At 49.3% G+C, this 15,971-nt stretch overlaps 1 protein-coding gene across 1 annotated transcript in view; it reads right to left on the bottom strand.

Annotated features, from left to right (window-relative positions):
• The window catches only part of LOC120042993 (cytohesin-1-like), a 52,786-nt gene that overhangs the window by 32,804 nt on the left and 4,011 nt on the right, over positions 1–15,971 (bottom strand). The window contains exon 2 of the mRNA XM_038987720.1: positions 218–300. Within this exon, the coding sequence (XP_038843648.1) occupies positions 218–232 (15 nt within the window). The 5' untranslated portion in view covers positions 233–300. The remainder of the gene's footprint in view (positions 1–217; positions 301–15,971) is intronic.

The following is a 15,971-nucleotide window of genomic DNA, read 5'->3' as shown; positions in this document are numbered from 1 at the left end:
CTCTCTCCCCCTCCCCACACACCTCTCTCCTCCTCCCCACACACACACACCTCTCTCCTCCTCCCCACACACACACACCTCTCTCCTCCCCACACACACACACACCTCTCTCCTCCTCCCCACACACACACACCTCTCTCCTCCTCCCCACACACACACACCTCTCTCCTCCCCACACACACACACACCTCTCTCCTCCTCCCCACACACAGCGTACCTGAATGTCTTCCATCAGCTCCTGCTTGCGTCGGCGGATGTTTTCCAGCTCATGCTGCTCCTCAGGGGTAAGGTCGTCTGGCACTGTGGGGACAGAGAGAGAGAGAGGTTAGGTTTGGGTTATCCCAAAATACTCACAGAACACACCTTCCTGGGCCCTATCGTTCTCACTGTAGCCTACCTGTTCCCTTAGGCAGGGTAATGAGACTAACCTATCAAAAAGAGATGGAAGGCTCTGAGTAGGGTCTGGGAGCCTAGAGAGAAAGAACGAGGAGAAAGAGAGGAAGAGAGAGAAGGAAATAACTAGAGGAGAGGGTGAGAGGTCTGTTTTGGAAGTAAGACAATCGATAACCGACAAAAACACTGAAAGCTAAGAAGAAGATATGGTTTCCTGCACATCCTGGCCTTAGCTTACATTAGAAGCCAGTCAGGGGGAGAACACTCCAAGAGAAAGACTTGAGGTTTCCCAGCAGTACAGAGCAGCCTGCCGGAAGCCTACTGCCCCACCGTGTTTACAAACACTCCAAGAGAAAGACTTGAGGTTTCCCAGCAGTACAGAGCAGCCTGCCGGAAGCCTACTGCCCCACCGTGTTTACAAACACTCCAAGAGAAAGACTTGAGGTTTCCCAGCAGTACAGAGCAGCCTGCCGGAAGCCTACTGCCCCACCGTGTTTACAAACACTCCAAGAGAAAGACTTGAGGTTTCCTAGCAGTACAGAGCAGCCTGCCGGAAGCCTACTGCCCCACCATGTTTACAAACACTCCAAGAGAAAGACTTGAGGTTTCCCAGCCGGAAGCCTTCTGCCCCACCATGTTTACAAACACTCCAAGAGAAAGACTTGAGGTTTCCCAGCAGTACAGAGCAGCCTGCCGGAAGCCTTCTGCCCCACCATGTTCACAAACACTCCAAGAGAAAGACTTGAGGTTTCCCAGCAGTACAGAGCAGCCTGCGGGAAGCCTACTGCCCCACCGTGTTTACAAACACTCCAAGAGAAAGACTTGAGGTTTCCCAGCAGTACAGAGCAGCCTGCCGGAAGCCTACTGCCCCACCATGTTTACAAACACTCCAAGAACAGTCAAGTCCACAGCACATCACAGCGAAGCAATAAGACAGTGTTTCCCCAGATTCATTTACAAGTGGGTTGTAAAGGCCGCCCTACAACACCACCAAGGGCCCAAAATGAAATCAATTGAAGCCAAATGATTTTAGACAGGGGAGAACAAACCACGCCGCCTCACGTGTGACATCACATCCACCACCAACACCACAAAGGGCAACAAACAGGATGAAGTCAAAGGTTCTGTAATGGTCTGTGGCTCCTCCAGGTCACACTAGACATGCTCTATACTGCATACTCCTCTGGTATGTGTGTACCAGCTCAGTCCAAGTCAAATACAAGCCCAGGCCAGCAGTGTCAGGCCAGCAGTGTCAGGCCAGCAGTGTCAGGCCAGCAGTGTCAGGCCAGCAGTGTCAGGCCAGCAGTGTCAGGCCAGCAGTGTCAGGCCAGCAGTGCCAGGCCAGCAGTGTCAGGCCAGCAGTGCCAGGCCAGCAGTGCCAGGCCAGCAGTGTCAGGCCAGCAGTGCCAGGCCAGCAGTGCCAGGCCAGCAGTGTCAGGCCAGCAGTGCCAGGTCAGCAGTGCCAGGCCAGCAGTGTCAGGCCAGCAGTGCCAGGCCAGCAGTGCCAGGCCAGCAGTGCCAGGCCAGCAGTGTCAGGCCAGCAGTGTCAGGCCAGCAGTGCCAGGCCAGCAGTGCCAGGCCAGCAGTGCCAGGCCAGCAGTGTCAGGCCAGCAGTGCCATGCCAGCAGTGCCATGCCAGCAGTGCCAGGCCAGCAGTGCCAGGCCAGCAGTGCCAGGCCAGCAGTGCCAGGCCAGCAGTGTCAGGCCAGCAGTGCCAGGCCAGCAGTGTCAGGCCAGCAGTGCCATGCCAGCAGTGCCATGCCAGCAGTGCCATGCCAGCAGTGCCAGGCCAGCAGTGCCAGGCCAGCAGTGCCAGGCCAGCAGTAGCGTGGCATATCTCAAAGCACTGTCACTGCCTCTACGGTTATTATTAGCTTCCCCGGGCCAAGGACTGAGGGAGGAGCAAGCTGTCCTGAATGATTGGGCTGCTCTATGTGTGTGTGTGTGTGTGTGTGTGTGTGTGTGTGTGTGTCAGGGCCATTGAAAGTCAAGGAGAGAGTCATGTCTATACAGCACTAACCAAAGGTGACACCATCACAACACAACAACAGGACCCTGTAACAGAGGATTCTGAACCCATCTGAAACCCAGACACTGACTCAGCCCAGCTCAAATCATTTCATACATGTTGAGACAACACACTTTCCTCAACAATCCATCATCCATGTCTGAGTCTCTCAAACCCAATGGATCAACTTCCTGTTGAAACACAGACGATAAGGTGCTCCCTGTACCCGCGGCCTCTCTCTATGGGGGTGTGAACAGCACCCGCTGGTGACCCCTCTCCTGCATCAACACCCAGGAGATCATAAGCTGGAGGTTCATAGGTCAAAGATCATGGGCTGTGGTTGACCCCGGTGGGGCTCACTAGAAGACTAACAAGCCCAGGACCAGAGAGGGATTTAGACTCTCAAAGTATCCATGACAACCACCTGCTTTCTCTCTCTGTCTGTCTGTCTGTCTGTCTGTCTGTCTGTCTGTCTGTCTGTCTGTCTGTCTGTCTGTCTGTCTGTCTGTCTGTCTGTCTGTCTGTCTGTCTGTCTGTCTATCACCTGCCAAGGCTAAGACATTGACCATGTCTGTTAGACACACAGCTAAATAAATACTAGAATGGCCTTTTATTTCTTTATGCAGGCAGTCAGAATCTCCTTGAGACGAAGTATGTATTTGATACCTGGCCTTACATACTGTACACACGCACACACAGCGCACACACACACCGCACACACACACTGCTGCTGCTGATAGGCCGGGTAGGAATCCTATCCAATAGGGCAGATTTTACTTCATGGCGTGTTACATTTCATGGGCCTCATCTTCCATGGATTGTCCAAGTGAATGTCACGCTGAGTAAAGCCACAGCAGTGCTGTGTGCTTAACAGACACAACAGGAAATGAAGTCCTCATCCTGACAGAGAAGTCATACTGGGTGGATGCATCTGGGGAAACAACATACACAACCACCCACTGCATTCCTGTCTTGACTGGTAGGGACAGTTAGAAGAACACCACAAGACCCAGAGAGAGAACGAATTAAAGAGAGAGAGATATATATAGAGAGAAAGAGAGAGCGAGAGAGAGAGACAGAGAGAGACAGAGAGACAGAGAGAGAGCAAGGCATCCCTTAACTATGGCCTTCCTCCTATAACACTATAGCTATCCTCTTCCCCAGACATTTAAATGGCAGGCTATTCAGGGCCGTAGCAGAAACACAGCCCTAGCTGCAGGTCAAACACTCTGCTTCACATCAGAAAACCACATGAGGGAGTAGTCCGTTCCTGTTGTGACATCAGTGCCATGTCACACTCACTTCCCTTCTCAGAATATAAGCAGGTGTCCCCAATGGCATCCTATAGCCTTTATAGTGCACTATAAAGACCTGGGCCCTACTGAAAAGTGGTGCACTATAAATGAAATACTCTGCCATTTGGGAAACACCCTAAGAGAGAGGGGGGGTTGGGAAAACCCTTCCACTTGAACTAATTGCTGAGAGGAACTGTGTCGGGATACTGGGGGAATATGGCCTGTGATTGCTGTTGTTTGACTGTCACTGATCAGGCCACTGGTATATAACGAACATTAAAGATTCCCCCTGCTGCCACAGTAGGGGAAGCAGCAGAGCTGTGTGTCTGCGTGTGTGTGTGTGTGTGTGTGTGTGTGTGTGTGTGTGTGTGTGTGTGTGTGTGTGTGTGTGTGTGTGTGTGTGTGTGTGTGTGTGTGTCTGCGTGTGTGTGTCTGCGTGTGTGTGTCTGCGTGTGTGTCTGCGTGTGTGTGTGTGTGTGTGTGTGTGTGTGTGTGTGTGTGTGTGTGTGTGTCTGCGTGTGTGTGTGTGTCTGCGTGTGTGTGTGTGTCTGCGTGTGTGTGTGTGTGTGTCTGTGTGTGTGTGTGTGTGTGTGTGTGTGTGTGTGTGTGTGTGTGTGTGTGTGTGTGTGTGTGTGTGTGTGTGTGTGTGTGTGTGTGTGTCTGGAAACCAGTGTGAAGAAACAGTTTTACTGTCCTCCTGACACAAAGCTCCCTAGAAAAGAGTTTCCTGTATCATGTCAGCCATATTGAGTAGGAGTACCCAGGTCCAATTGTTGTCTTGTTGTTTTGTCCCTTCTAGTGTTGCATGGTAAACCCACACTTCACTACTTTTTCCATACTAGAACATGAAAAATGGTTCAGTATAATCATTTTTGTAACTTTAGGTACTACTGTCAAATGTGTCTCACGGATCAAGTCTGTCAGCGCAGCCAATGTCTCCCTTAATAGAGCAAAAGCACTGTGCCTTCTCCACTCAGCCTGCATCATGTTAGATCTCCACTCAGCCTGGGAGTCTGGACTGCATCATGTTAGATCTCCACTCAGCCTGCACTGGGAGTCTGGACTGCATCATGTTAGATCTCCACTCAGCCTGTACTGGGAGTCTGGACTGCATCATGTTAGATCTCCACTCAGCCTGGGAGTCTGGACTGCATCATGTTAGATCTCCACTCAGCCTGCACTGGGAGTCTGGACTGCATCATGTTAGAGCTCCACTCAGCCTGGGAGTCTGGACTGCATCATGTTAGATCTCCACTCAGCCTGCACTGGGAGTCTGGACTGCATCATGTTAGATCTCCACTCAGCCTGGGAGTCTGGGCTGCATCATGTTAAATCTCCACTCAGCCTGGGAGTCTGGGCTGCATCATGTTAGATCTCCACTCAGTCTGTACTGGGAGTCTAGGCTGCATCATGTTAGATCTCCACTCAGTCTGCACTGGGAGTCTGGGCTGCATCATGTTAGATCTCCACTCAGCCTGCACTGGGAGTCTGGACTGCATCATGTTAGATCTCCACTCAGCCTGGGAGTCTGGACTGCATCATGTTAGATCTCCACTCAGCCTGTACTGGGAGTCTGGACTGCATCATGTTAGATCTCCACTCAGCCTGGGAGTCTGGGCTGCATCATGTTAAATCTCCACTCAGCCTGTACTGGGAGTCTGGACTGCATCATGTTAAATCTCCACTCAGCCTGGGAGTCTGGGCTGCATCATGTTAGATCTCCACTCAGCCTGCACTGGGAGTCTGGGCTGCATCATGTTAAATCTCCACTCAGCCTGGGAGTCTGGGCTGCATCATGTTAGATCTCTACTCAGCCTGTACTGGGAGTCTGGACTGCATCATGTTAGATCTCCACTCAGCCTGGGAGTCTGGACTGCATCATGTTAGATCTCCACTCAGCCTGGGAGTCTGGACTGCATCATGTTAGATCTCCACTCAGCCTGTACTGGGAGTCTGGACTGCATCATGTTAAATCTCCACTCAGCCTGTACTGGAAGTCTGGACTGCATCATGTTAAATCTCCACTCAGCCTGTACTGGGAGTCTGGACTGCATCATGTTAGATCTCCACTCAGCCTGCACTGGGAGTCTGGGCTGCATCATGTTAGATCTCCACTCAGCCTGCACTGGGAGTCTGGACTGCATCATGTTAGATCTCCACTCAGCCTGTACTGGGAGTCTAGGCTGCATCATGTTAGATCTCCACTCAGCCTGTACTGGGAGTCTGGACTGTATCATGTTATCTCTCCACTGAGTCTGTACTGGGAGTCTGGACTGTATCATGTTATCTCTCCACTGAGTCTGTACTGGGAGTCTGGACTGCATCATGTTAGATCTCCACTCAGCCTGTACTGGGAGTCTGGACTGCATCATGTTAGATCTCCACTCAGTCTGCACTGGGAGTCTAGGCTGCATCATGTTAGATCTCCACTCAGTCTGCACTGGGAGTCTGGACTGCATCATGTTAGATCTCCACTCAGCCTGTACTGGGAGTCTGGACTGCATCATGTTAGATCTCCACTCAGCCTGTACTGGGAGTCTGGGCTGCATCATGTTAGATCTCCACTCAGCCTGTACTGGGAGTCTGGACTGCATCATGTTAAATCTCCACTCAGCCTGTACTGGGAGTCTGGACTGCATCATGTTAGATCTCCACTCAGCCTGTACTGGGAGTCTGGACTGCATCATGTTAGATCTCCACTCAGTCTGCACTGGGAGTCTGGGCTGCATCATGTTAGATCTCCACTCAGCCTGGACTGCATCATGTTAGATCTCCACTCAGCCTGCACTGGGAGTCTGGACTGCATCATGTTAAATATCCACTCAACCTGTACTGGGAGTCTGGACTGCATCATGTTAGATCTCCACTCAGCCTGTACTGGGAGTCTGGACTGCATCATGTTAGATCTCCACTCAGCCTGTACTGGGAGTCTAGGCTGCATCATGTTAGATCTCCACTTAGCCTGTACTGGGAGTCTGGACTGCATCATGTTAAATCTCCACTCAGCCTGTACTGGGAGTCTGGACTGCATCATGTTAGCTCTCCACTCAGCCTGCACTGGGAGTCTGGGCTGCATCATGTTAGCTCTCCACTCAGCCTGGACTGGGAGTCTGGACTGCATCATGTTAGCTCCTCACTTAGCCTGTACTGGGAGTCTGGGCCGCATCATGTTAGATCTCCACTCAGCCTGTACTGGGAGTCTGGGCTGCATCATGTTAGATCTCCACTCAGCCTGTACTGGGAGTCTGGGCTGCATCATGTTAGATCTCCACTCAGCCTGTACTGGGAGTCTGGACTGCATCATGTTAGATCTCCACTCAGTCTGCACTGGGAGTCTGGGCTGCATCATGTTAGATCTCCACTCAGCCTGTACTGGGAGTCTGGACTGCATCATGTTAGATCTCCACTCAGCCTGTACTGGGAGTCTGGACTGCATCATGTTAGATCTCCACTCAGCCTGGGAGTCTGGACTGCATCATGTTAGATCTCCACTCAGCCTGTACTGGGAGTCTGGACTGCATCATGTTAAATCTCCACTCAGCCTGTACTGGGAGTCTGGACTGCATCATGTTAGCTCTCCACTCAGCCTGCACTGGGAGTCTGGGCTGCATCATGTTAGCTCTCCACTCAGCCTGGACTGGGAGTCTAGGCTGCATCATGTTAGATCTCCACTCAGTCTGCACTGGGAGTCTGGACTGCATCATGTTAGATCTCCACTCAGCCTGGACTGCATCATGTTAGATCTCCACTCAGCCTGGACTGCATCATGTTAGATCTCCACTCAGCCTGGGAGTCTGGGCTGCATCATGTTAGATCTCCACTCAGTCTGCACTGGGAGTCTGGGCTGCATCATGTTAGATCTCCACTCAGCCTGCACTGGGAGTCTGGACTGCATCATGTTAGATCTCCACTCAGCCTGCACTGGGAGTCTGGGCTGCATCACTTGAACACACTTGAATAATGTGACACAGCATGTAGAAATTGTTAAATTACTTATAAATGATTATATCCATACAGGCTAGAAAACTTCACAATGCAAGAAGATAGCGGTAGCTTCCAGCGTTGAAGGCTAACTTTCCGTGCTCGCTTACAGCTGAAGCCAACATCAATTCACTAGCGCTAGTGCCATGTTCCTGATAATATGCTAACCATTACGCAAAACATCCTGATTTCCACTGATTCAAAGGTGACCGCCATCAAAACTTTATTCATTCACTTAAATTCCTCTCTCTCGCTCACGTCTCTCCGTGAATGATGTCATTACTGGTTAAAGAGTGAGACCTCTCACTTCACCTCTTCCTCTCTGATATGGCCTGTGGCTGCCCCCCCCCCTCCCGCCTCATGAATGATGTCATTACTGGTTAAAGAGTGAGACCTCTCACTTCACCTCTTCCTCTCTGATATGGCCTGCGGCTGCCCCCCCCCCCCCCCCCCCCCCCCGCCTCATGAATGATGTCATTACTGGTTAAAGAGTGAGACCTCTCACTTCACCTCTTCCTCTCTGATATGGCCTGCGGCTGCCCCCCCCCCTTGCCTCATGAATGATGTCATTACTGGTTAAAGAGTGAGCGCACACGTTTATAAAATAAGCTACTTCTATGCAGATGTTGTTTATCAGTACAATAAAATGAGTCCCAATTGGAGGGGAAACAGATTATTTGCCATCTGTAGCCCCATGAAATCAGCCAAAACAAGCTCACCTCCATGCATGCACTCACTCCTATTGAATATGCATTCCCCTGTATTGTGAATAGGCTACATCTTGATTTAACCAGTTTAACAATAGATTTACCATTCAAACACACACACACACACACACACACACACACACACACACACAATGTGCAACAATAGAAACCGAGAGACATGAGAGTGGGAGATGAAGAGAGGTGCTGTTACATATGCATGAGATAACAAAGTGACATAGCATTACATTCATCATTAGGTGGAGAATTCAGAATCTCCCCTCTCTGTATCTCAGAAAAGTCCTGCATTTACTGGAACAGTTCAATACATCGCCAGAGGTCAGAGGTCAGCGTGATGATAGTCATCAACATTTTGAAACCAGTGAACGAGCCAATCTCAGTCTCACAGTAGCCAACCAGAGGGAGAGGCCTGACAGAGCGAGTGTGTGAAATGTGTGTGTCTGCGTGGGATGAGGGAGACACACCGCCCACATCCTGTTTTCTAGGGCCTAGTACTGCCTGGAAGCAGTCCATCCAGGGGAATCACACACACCTCAGGCTTACTGTTCACCCCTGCTGTGCTTGGCGCTGTGTCAGCACTCTCACAACCCATTATGTTTCCTCTGAAACTCTCCATAATAAAACAGTAACACTATCTACCAGGTAGAACAGCCAGTAGAAACTAACTCTGTTGACTGGATATTTTCAGTCCAAATAACTTGGCCACAGCAACATCAGGGGCCTCTGGGTGGCTCACAGGAAGGTAGGGAGATAAACAGTGTCCAGCCGAAGAAAACTGTGCTGGCTCAGACATCAGATGTCTCTTTCACACTTTAGGGCCAACCCAAACCGTACTGTGCTGGCTCAGACATCAGATGTCTCTTTCACACTTTAGGGCCAACCCAAACCGTACTGGCTCAGACATCAGATGTCTCTTTCACACTTTAGGGCCAACCCAAACCGTACTGGCTCAGACATCAGATGTCTCTTTCACACTTTAGGGCCAACCCAAACCGTACTGGCTCAGACATCAGATGTCTCTTTCACACTTTAGGGCCAACCCAAACCGTACTGTGCTGGCTCAGACATCAGATGTCTCTTTCACACTTTAGGGCCAACCCAAACCGTACTGTGCTGGCTCAGACATCAGATGTCTCATTCACACTTTAGGGCCAACCCAAACCGTACTGGCTCAGACATCAGATGTCTCTTTCACACTTTAGGGCCAACCCAAACCGTACTGTGCTGGCTCAGATCTTTCCACATTTTCTTTTTCATACCGGTTCCAGCAACTATGGTGGCTGGTGGACACATAAACCTACAGGACGGTAACTCTCCAGGAACAGGGTTGGAGTTAAAACCTACAGGAGGGTAGCTCTCCAGGAACAGGGTTGGAGTTAAACCCTACAGGAGGGTAACTCTCCAGGAACAGGGTTGGAGTTAAACCCTACAGGACGGTAGCTCTCCAGGAACAGGGTTGGAGTTAAACCCTACAGGATGGTAGCTCTCCAGGAACAGGGTTGGAGTTAAACCCTACAGGATGGTAGCTCTCCAGGAACAGGGTTGGAGTTAAACCCTACAGGATGGTAACTCTCCAGGAACAGGGTTGGAGTTAAACCCTACAGGACGGTATCTCTCCAGGAACAGGGTTGGAGTTAAACCCTACAGGACGGTATCTCTCCAGGAACAGGGTTGGAGTTAAACCTACTATAGACAATCTAGAGAATGACAAAGGGCCTCTAAAGAGAGGTCAGATGTCTGGTGCTGGTCCACACTAATCTGGGGTTTGACCTGCCACAGCTAGCGGCTGAGCCTCAGCTCTCATTCTCACTGAGCCTAAATGAACCCTGACTTATAACTGACCCATTTACGTGGGTCGTTGTTTAATTTCCCAATAGATTTTGTGTCCAGTCAGACAGAGTTTTAGCTGCTATGTTGGGGAGCAGTTTGGTAAATGAGTCTGCGGTGTTATATGTAACGTACACAAACCTCAGTATTTCACAACTTCCTGCATGTGCAACACTCTGGACCACAACCCAGTTCATCTCTCTCTCCCCCTCTCAGATTGCCATCTTGGAAGGAGAGATACCAAACGACTGGTTTCCAGATCACTGGAGAATCTCCTCAGGAAATCAGGAAATTAAAAGTCCAAAGGACGGCTCAGAGGAAATCTCTCTCTCTCCCCTGATCTGATTTGACCTAGTTTGGAGGTTGAGCTCAAAAACGTGACGGCCAAAATAAGCCGCTGTGTTCGTTCAGTCTCAGGTCCCTCTCACTACATAGGACACATTCCTGGGGCAGTGGCGCTCTCTTGTTGGACAGAAATCGTATGTACCCTGATACCACTGCCTGTACCCACCTAGAGGGGTACTGAGTGGGTAGTACACCCCAACCCAACCCAGATGAGCACAGTCTCTCTCTCTCAGCACCACAACACCTGTCTAATGCTCTGATAGGCTTTACTGTAACCATATCAGACACATGGAAACTCCACTGATTGTGTTCCCTACAAGAGGGCAACAGCTGTGTGCTGACTGGGTGAATACTGGGTGTAGCCTAACATAGTTATGAAAAAGACATGTGAATATAGCAAATACTGTACTATTGTGTGTGTAGTGAGGATGTGTAGTAATGTGTAGTAATCAGTGTGTGTAGGGAGGATGTGTAGTAAGGTGTAGTAATCAATGTGTGTGTGTAGTGAGGATGTATAGTAAGGTGTGGTAATCAGTCAGTGTGTAGTGAGGATGTGTAGTAAGGTGTGGTAATCAGTCAGTGTGTAGTGAGGATGTGTAGTAAGGTGTGGTAATCCATGTGTGTGTGTAGTGAGGATGTGTAGTAAGGTGTGGTAATCAGTCAGTGTGTAGTGAGGATGTGTAGTAAGGTGTGGTAATCCATGTGTGTGTGTAGTGAGGATGTGTAGTAAGGTGTGGTAATCAGTCAGTGTGTAGTGAGGATGTGTAGTAAGGTGTGGTAATCAATGTGTGTGTGTAGTGAGGATGTGTAGTAAGGTGTGGTAATCAGTCAGTGTGTAGTGAGGATGTGTAGTAAGGTGTAGTAATCCATGTGTGTGTGTAGTGAGGATGTGTAGTAAGGTGTGGTAATCAGTCAGTGTGTAGTGAGGATGTGTAGTAAGGTGTGGTAATCAGTCAGTGTGTAGTGAGGATGTGTAGTAAGGTGTGGTAATCAGTCAGTGTGTAGTGAGGATGTGTAGTAATGTGTAGTAATCCATGTGTGTGTGTAGTGAGGATGTGTAGTAAGGTGTGGTAATCAGTCAGTGTGTAGTGAGGATGTGTAGTAAGGTGTGGTAATCATGCAGTGTGTAGTGAGGATGTGTAGTAAGGTGTGGTAATCAGTCAGTGTGTAGTGATGATGTGTAGTAAGGTGTGGTAATCATTCAGTGTGTAGTGAGGATGTGTAGTAAGGTGTGGTAATCATTCAGTGTGTAGTGAGGATGTGTAGTAAGGTGTGGTAATCAGTCAGTGTGTAGTGAGGATGTGTAGTAATGTGTGGTAATCAGTCAGTGTGTAGGTAGGATGTGTAGTAATCAGTAAGTGTTCCAGGAAGGATGTGTAGTAATCAGTAAGTGTTCCAGGAAGGATGTGTAGTAATCAGTAAGTGTGTAGGTAGGATGTGTAGTAATCAGTAAGTGTGTAGGTAGGATGTGTAGTAATCAGTAAGTGTTCCAGGAAGGATGTGTAGAAATGTGTAGTAATCAGTAAGTGTGTAGGTAGGATGTGTAGTAATCAGTAAGTGTGTCAGGTAGGATGTGTAGTAATCAGTAAGTGTTCCAGGAAGGATGTGTAGTAATCAGTAAGTGTTCCAGGAAGGATGTGTAGTAATCAGTAAGTGTGTAGGTAGGATGTGTAGTAATCAGTAAGTGTGTAGGTAGGATGTGTAGTAATCAGTAAGTGTGTAGGTAGGATGTGTAGTAATCAATAAGTGTTCCAGGAAGGATGTGTAGTAATCAGTAAGTGTTCCAGGAAGGATGTGTAGTAATCAGTAAGTGTTCCAGGAAGGATGTGTAGTAATGTGTAGTAATCAGTAAGTGTTCCAGGAAGGATGTGTAGTAATGTGTAGTAATCAGTAAGTGTTCCAGGAAGGATGTGTAGTAATCAGTAAGTGTTCCAGGAATAGACTCCTTCCATTATGCTGCTTTGTGTTTCTGCTTCGTGTTTCTCCTCCAATTGTGCATCCCAAATGGCACCCTATTCCCTACATAGTGCACGCCTATCGGCCCTAGTCAAAAATAGTGCACTTTAAAGGGCATAGGGTTCCATTTGGGACTGAATCATTATATTTTCCATTGAACCAGCAGCACCTATCTGGCCTTTCAGAGTTCCATTAGACCTGATTACCCTCTTCCTCTCTCTTTCCCCCCTTACTCCTACTGTCTCCAAAATGCAATGTAACCACAGTGAGCCCTGGTCGTCCGTCCGTCCGTCCGTCTGTCTGGCCTGCCTGCCTGGCTGTCTGTCTGCCTGTCATCCCCCTCTACCTCATGGCCTGTGCAGAAGGGGAGAGTAGAGAGCATCCATCCACCCCAGATAAAAGCATAGCTAATGTCCAGTTCAGTTCCCCTCCCCACCAAAAGACATGTCTCTATAGAATTGCCTAAACCAATCAGGGAGCCTAGTGTCCAGCATGCTTCACTTCATGGTGAAACACAATGCATTTAAACAGATACATAGATAGACTCACTCACAGCACACTATTAGCTACTATTGATATGGGATCTCATTTACCAGAGCTGTTGTCTGCCTGAACAGGTGATTTATAAAGAGACTGGTCATTGCTTTTTAATCTCCACATCTCACTGGATCTCTTCAGTGGTGCAGCTATAGACTCCCTGTTCCCTCCCCTTCATATATTTTGGAAGAGTGGCCCCCTCCAACACATGCAAGCATCCACGCACACAGACCCCCTGACAAGACCCCCTTTACAAGGCAGAACAGCAGCAGTGAGTTGTAAAGGAATGCCAGTCAGTCAGCCAGTCAGTCAGCCAGTCAGTGATGCAGACAACGAGGCACTGAGCACGGAGCCCAAGACACAGCCTCCTCCTTACCTACAGCCCACTGACCTTTATGCTGACCTGGGTCACCTCTCGTAGACACACACACACACACACACACTTCCCTTTACTTCACCCTGTCATTCAGCACAGGACCGGGCAGAACCACGATGATGATATCATCAGTTATGGACCACACAGAGACACTATGGACTCAGTCTCAACCTGACCTGGTGAGGAGGTGGTAGGGGGGAGGAGGAGAGGAGGAAGGGGGAGGCTGAAGGAGAACAGGCTCTGTGTTTGTCTGGGGAGGTGTGGGACAGTGAATGGGTGGATGGCAGGAGAACAGGCTCTGTGATTGTCTAGGGAGGTGTGGGACAGTGAATGGGTGGATGGCAGGAGAACACAGAAGCTGTGGGAAGAGTCCGTGGGATTATCTCAGATCCCCTGTGTGTAGAACAGAGTACGTCAGAGGAGAGGGGAGTGTAGCGGGCCCATTTTGGAGCGACTTTCCCAAAGGACAAACTGATAAAACACAAAGGTGTGAAATCAGGGTGACTTACAAAGATGAGGACCAAGAGAGGGAGTGTGGTGATGTAGTGTCCACAACTAAAGAAGAGAGGGAGTGTGGTGATGTAGTGTCCACAACTAAAGAAGAGAGGGAGTGTGGTGATGTAGTGTCCACAACTAAAGAGGAGAGGGAGTGAGGTGATGTAGTGTCCACAACTAAAGAAGAGAGGGAGTGCGGTGATGTAGTGTCCACAACTAAAGAAGAGAGGGAGTGCGGTGATGTAGTGTCCACAACTAAAGAAGAGAGGGAGTGCGGTGATGTAGTTTCCACAACTAAAGAAGAGAGGGAGTGCGGTGATGTAGTGTCCACAACTAAAGAAGAGAGGGAGTGCGGTGATGTAGTGTCCACAACTAAAGAAGAGAGGGAGTGCGGTGATGTAGTGTCCACAACTAAAGAAGAGAGGGAGTGCGGTGATGTAGTGTCCACAACTAAAGAAGAGAGGGAGTGCGGTGATGTAGTGTCCACAACTAAAGAAGAGAGGGAGTGCGGTGATGTAGTGTCCACAACTAAAGAAGAGAGGGAGTGCGGTGATGTAGTGTCCACAACTAAAGAGGAGAGGGAGTGCGATGATGTAGTGTCCACAACTAAAGAAGAGAGGGAGTGCGGTGATGTAGTGTCCACAACTGAAGAAGAGAGGGAGTGCGGTGATGTAGTGTCCACAACTAAAGAAGAGAGGGAGTGCGGTGATGTAGTGTCCACAACTAAAGAGGAGAGGGAGTGCGGTGATGTAGTGTCCACAACTAAAGAAGAGAGGGAGTGCGGTGATGTAGTGTCCACAACTAAAGAAGAGAGGGAGTGCGGTAATGTAGTGTCCACAACTAAAGAAGAGAGGGAGTGCGGTGATGTAGTGTCCACAACTAAAGAAGAGAGAGAGTGCGGTAATGTAGTGTCCACAACTAAAGAAGAGAGGGAGTGCGGTGATGTAGTGTCCACAACTAAAGAAGAGAGGGAGTGAGGTGATGTAGTGTCCACAACTAAAGAAGAGAGGGAGTGCGGTGATGTATTGTCCACAACTAAAGAGGAGAGGGAGTGCGGTGATGTATTGTCCACAACTAAAGAGGAGAGGGAGTGCGGTGATGTAGTGTCCACAACTAAAGAAGAGAGGGAGTGCGGTGATGTAGTGTCCACAACTAAAGAAGAGAGGGAGTGCGGTGATGTAGTGTCCACAACTAAAGAAGAGAGGGAGTGCGGTAATGTAGTGTCCACAACTAAAGAAGAGAGGGAGTGCGGTGATGTAGTGTCCACAACTAAAGAAGAGGGAGTGCGGTAATGTAGTGTCCACAACTAAAGAAGAGAGGGAGTGCGGTGATGTAGTGTCCACAACTAAAGAAGAGAGGGAGTGAGGTGATGTAGTGTCCACAACTAAAGAAGAGAGGGAGTGCGGTAATGTAGTGTCCACAACTAAAGAAGAGAGGGAGTGCGGTGATGTAGTGTCCACAACTAAAGAAGAGAGGGAGTGCGGTAATGTAGTGTCCACAACTAAAGAAGAGAGGGAGTGCGGTGATGTAGTGTCCACAACTAAAGAAGAGAGGGAGTGAGGTGATGTAGTGTCCACAACTAAAGAAGAGAGGGAGTGCGGTGATGTAGTGTCCACAACTAAAGAAGGGAGGGAGTGCGGTGATGTAGTGTCCACAACTAAAGAAGGGAGGGAGTGCGGTGATGTAGTGTCCACAACTAAAGAAGAGAGGGAGTGCGGTGATGTAGTGTCCACAACTAAAGAAGAGAGGGAGTGCGGTGATGTAGTGTCCACAACTAAAGAAGAGAGGGAGTGCGGTGATGTAGTGTCCACAACTAAAGAAGAGAGGGAGTGCGGTGATGTAGTGTCCACAACTAAAGAAGGGAGGGAGTGCGGTGATGTAGTGTCCACAACTAAAGAAGAGAGGGAGTGCGGTGATGTAGTGTCCACAACTAAAGAAGAGAGGGAGTGCGGTGATGTAGTGTCCACAACTAAAGAAGAGAGGGAGTGCGGTGATGTAGTGTCCACAACTAAAGAAGAGAGGGAGTGCGGTGA

This window comes from Salvelinus namaycush, unplaced genomic scaffold, assembly GCF_016432855.1.
Source record: "Salvelinus namaycush isolate Seneca unplaced genomic scaffold, SaNama_1.0 Scaffold829, whole genome shotgun sequence".
In the NCBI taxonomy this organism is placed as follows: domain Eukaryota; kingdom Metazoa; phylum Chordata; class Actinopteri; order Salmoniformes; family Salmonidae; genus Salvelinus; species Salvelinus namaycush.
Note: the sequence above shows the minus strand (reverse complement) of the source record. Positions and strands in the feature narration are given on the sequence as shown.